General features: G+C 40.0%; 1 protein-coding gene across 4 annotated transcripts; it reads right to left on the bottom strand.

Annotated features, from left to right (window-relative positions):
* Positions 1–203: 203 nt before the first annotated feature.
* On the bottom strand, positions 204–4,540 carry LOC122996166 (putative fibroblast growth factor 1). Of its 4 annotated transcripts, none has more exons than XM_044371755.1 (4): positions 4,380–4,540; positions 2,582–2,798; positions 2,031–2,134; positions 204–1,580 (listed from the first exon to the last, which is right to left on the bottom strand). In XM_044371755.1, the coding sequence occupies exons 1-4, from the start codon at positions 4,419–4,421 to the stop codon at positions 1,395–1,397; spliced, it is 549 nt and encodes a 182-aa protein (XP_044227690.1). In that variant the 5' UTR covers positions 4,422–4,540; the 3' UTR covers positions 204–1,394. The 4 variants fall into 4 exon arrangements, with proteins under 4 accessions (XP_044227690.1, XP_044227691.1, XP_044227692.1 ...); XM_044371756.1 differs by lacking the exon at positions 4,380–4,540 and adding an exon at positions 3,856–4,340; XM_044371757.1 differs by lacking the exon at positions 4,380–4,540 and adding an exon at positions 3,864–4,340.

The following is a 4,540-nucleotide window of genomic DNA, read 5'->3' as shown; positions in this document are numbered from 1 at the left end:
AACACCTGTAAGACACAGATGTGCACATGTGATACAAAAAACAGACACACAAACACACACACACACACACACACATTCAGCAAGCCGATGAGTAACAGATGCAGTGGACAGTAGACAATACTTGTGCATTGTGTATTAACAGTAAAAATGTACTTAAATGCATATTTTTAGGAAGAAAAATAATCAAAAATAGTATTCATTTATTTATCGATATGCAGTTTTATTTCATACATTTAAATACACTCAATACAATATGTATTACTTTGTGAAAAGGTGATTACCTTTTTAATACTTCAATGTGTTTGTGTAAATTAATATAATAATAAAAAAAAATCTCAATTCAGTGAAATTTAATTTGATTAGCAATAAAACATTATAAATAAATATTCACAATAGTAATTTAACCTTGTGTAAGAGGTTATAACAGTAACATGTGTTTCAGCAAAAGAAGATATATGTTTACAGAAACATATTGGGCTATGAAAGAGTAATACTACTGAAAATATTTTTGACTTTGTTGGTCCAGGTCAGAAAGGTCAATATTTGGTTCATGTCTTCCTCCTTATCAAAAAAAATCAGGTATTTCAGATCAATTTCATGTCACCAAGATGTTGACCCTGCTGAACTCTAATGCGAGGCTTTCAGCAGACCTGTGAACATAATTATTCTCTATTGTCATGGAAATCGTAGATAAGAAAGCTGTTTCTAAAAGAAAGTATCTAAGCACTAAGATCATATCATTGATTTTGTACCTTGATCTAAAAGTGAAAACAATTCAATGTTTTAGACATCAAACAGTGGACAATTCTGATACTGTATTTGTCTCTTGATTTGTTTGAAGAGCAGCATTGCTGACATACTTGGACACAGTCAAGTCCTTGAAAAAAATTTGTTTCCTTGAGTTTAAATTCAACACCAGATGGTCAGAATTTTTTTTATTTTTTCTAATTTTTACTGCTGCGTTGGTTTCCTTTGTGCCAGATGTGATCAAATGTAAAACTATTTCTGTGTAAAAATGGTGTATCCAGCAGTGGTATTTCATACCCCTGGTCAAAGTGAACACTCATTTATCAAGAGTGACATGCACTTGTACCGCACACATTTTTTTGTCTGCAGTGAGAGGGTGTACATGTGCTTATAGCTCATATCCCTGTGAAGCTGCTTACATGATCTGGATCACATATTCCCTCTATATACAAGAGGAATAAACAAAATACTCAGGTTTTTATCATTAAAGCTTGAAACAGCATTATGTGTTTGCCTCAGGCTTCACCGGCTTATTGTACACATTTTAAGTGACCTTTACATGGGATACTGTGGTGCCCAGTGTAACATTGCACTATTAATGTGTATTTGAAGACATCAATGTCCGTGGTTCCTGGTGTCATCTCGCTTTACACGTTGCCTACCTGCCTTGGCAGGAAAAAGATGGCCTTCTGCCCCTGATGGGTGTCTTGTCCCGCTTTGGGTTGGCCGTTCCTTTTCAGCCCAACATACCAGTTGTACTTCTGAGAGCAATATGTATTGTAGTGGTTTTCTTCATACTTCTCCAGGAAGTAACACTCATCATTCAGTGATTGCTGAGACAAGAAAATGAAAGGGAGGAGAAAAGAAAAGAGGAGAAGAACATTTGTTTTATTGCAAGTCTTATATATACTCACACAGCAACAGAACAGCATAGTGTAACAAATCGTATCAAGTGCTGAACAGCAGAAGCTAGACATGACAAACCTGCAAACCTGTAATTACTTACTGGCTTGCGTTGCTCATCTCTTAGTTTATATGTCCCAATGACAAATTATTACTCACAGGGATTTATAGGTGATTGGAAAGAATTATGCAAAAAAAAAAGAAAAAATCCTCTGTAATTTTCCCTTGTGTGGAAACAATTGTAGGAATGAATGACCTATTCGTCAGTTACTAAGTATTATGTGATTTAAGAAAGGGCTCCTAAGAGTATTGGATCTGGTAATACTTAAGGTCTCATTTCTTCATGATACATATTGTATACAACTAACGTAAACACGTACTGATCCATAGAGGTGTCCATTTTTGTTCATGGCCAGGTACCTTCCTGTCATCTCACCGATGATGACCACCACTCCCACACTCACAGCCTTCAACCTCAGGATGTCTGCAACACAAACACATGACACTGTTCAACATAACACTGCTGCATGACTTTTTCTTGTAGACTTTCCAAGGGTAAAGTGGAAGATATGCTCCCCTAGACACAATGTAACCATCATTTTTCTCCTGAAATAAATATTTGCCCAACATTTTTCACGGAATCAAAGTCTGTGTACATGGGTTAAGGACTTTATGATTACAAACTCAAATCACTTAGCTCATTTACCAGAACTTTAAATATCTTATCAAGAGGACTTCAATAGTTTGTTCAAATAATTAGGGAATTTCCTCACTCATGAGCCATCAAACTTTAAAATTCTTCCATTTTAATGAGCAGGAAGTTAATGTTGTTGCCAAAAGACTCTCCTCTATCTCTTTTATCCTTATCTTTCCCCTGATTCAGAAACAACAGTCAACATCAAAAGGAAAGAGAAAATAGTTTCTTCCTCACCATATGGGTCATTTTCCTGCCTGCCACCACTCACAGTCCCGTCTGGTAAAATCCTGAGGTGATATCCTCCGTTCTGGCAGTAGAGTCTGGTCAGTGTCCGGTGGTCTTGCCTGGACAGGTCCAGAGACGCAGGTCCGAATGGCAGCATGGTAACGTCTCCCTCAGACACCCTACACAGAGTTTGAGGCTTGGACGAGGCAGTGTGATGTCCCTGTGCCTGCAATGACAGAGCAGATCCACTGTGTTCACTGATCATGTCACCTGGACTGTGTCTGAGACACAAGAGAGAACAGGAAGGGGAGGACAACGCCGCCTTCATGATATGATTACGGGAAATACTCCCCTCCCCAGCCTCTCTCTATCACTTTCTCTCCCTCTCTGCTTCTCTGTGTCAACCTTTTTAAAGCTCTCTCATTTTTTTTTCTCTTTTATGAAGAGATAAAACCAGGCAGGGATTCAGATCTGAATGGATGCCAGCCAAAGCTGCCACATGACCGGACTTGTTTCCTGACTGAACATCACTTAGACTCTTTTTTTTGTGAAAATAATTTCCAGATGGCAATGATGTAATTTTCACCTGAAATCAGCACAAGGCCAGACAACAACTAGACAACACGTAGACATAACGAAGGACAGAGAACATTAGCAGTAATGGTTTTACCCCCTCCTGGAAATGTTGCAAGTGCCAGTAATAGTCTAACAAGCACGAGGCATAAGTGCACATTGTAATCCACTTGTGAAACACAAAAGCCATTTCCCTCACACTGTTTGAAGCAAAACAGTTTGTATTAACACCCTCCATTCAGTTGATTTAAGCTGACTACATTTTACTAAGAGTCAAACAAATCTCCAGCAGCCAAACACTTAAAATCTTTCCGCTCAAGGAAACAAAATCCAGCTAGAGCTGCTGTCTGTCTTCCCCTTGGACTGTCTGCTTCCTCAAAAGCTTATCCAAGAAACAATCAAGCCCATTTTAAAGCCACAATGTCAGCGTAATCTCAATATCCTGGTGGGTAGGGATCCCAGAGCAGCAGTAGCTGTCATGAAATCTGTCCTGTCAAATGGAAAAGGAGCAGGGAAGCTGTGAAGGACCCAGTCAGTGGTGGTACAACTCTGGTGTTGGTTATCATCAGAGGTAGAGTATAGCTGCTATAGAACCAGGCTAGCCCACATCTGGAATGTCTCGGAGAGGCATAAGAAACAGAGGGAGTGAGAGGGAAAAGGAAAGCGAAGGACAGAGCAGTGCAAAGCCACAAAAGGAATTTAAGGCCTACCCACTCACAGCCTGTTTTCCCTCAGAACGGGACCTGGAGAAGAATGTTGTATTACGGGATATGAGAGCTTATTTAGTGCCAGACTCGTCCGTAGGGACCTTCGGACAGAGCTGCTGGTGGGAATGACGTCAAAAGTCCAACCGGTGACTGAGACAGTGCGGATGCGTGGGAGGAGAGATTGAACCTGTGTGTGTGTTTGGATGGGGGGAAAGATAACTGAAGGGGATGAAGTTTGGCCTAAAGCAGTGTAAATTGTTGATTAATGGCTGCGCTGTTAAAAGTCATTTTTAAATAGGTCATGAAAGCTGAACAGAGGCCAGGCTTTGAACACGTACAAACACACACACAAAAGCCAGAACATCTAAATTAATCTCTCAAAAGAAAGTAAGATCAGAGTCAGCTTAATTTTTCACTCGCTTTCCTGTCAGCGTGTGTTACTAGTGAATCAGCAGTGGTCATTATTAGCTTTCAAGTTTCCCACTCAGACAACAAGGCTCTTCTACTCTATTGAGTCAGTCACCTACCTGTGAGAGAGTCACATGACAGTGCCCCAGATGATCCAACATGTCCTCCTCTTTTCTTCTTTTTGACTGAGGTTCTAGTGAAACTGGCTCGTTGTGCCAAACTTCCTTGTCTTTCCTCCACCAGAGAAGTGACTGGACTTCAGAGGCTTTAGTGGGTATGT

Source organism: Thunnus albacares, chromosome 13, assembly GCF_914725855.1.
Source record: "Thunnus albacares chromosome 13, fThuAlb1.1, whole genome shotgun sequence".
Taxonomy (NCBI): domain Eukaryota; kingdom Metazoa; phylum Chordata; class Actinopteri; order Scombriformes; family Scombridae; genus Thunnus; species Thunnus albacares.
The sequence above is the reverse complement of the archived record's forward strand: the minus strand, read 5'-3'. Positions and strand labels throughout refer to the sequence as shown.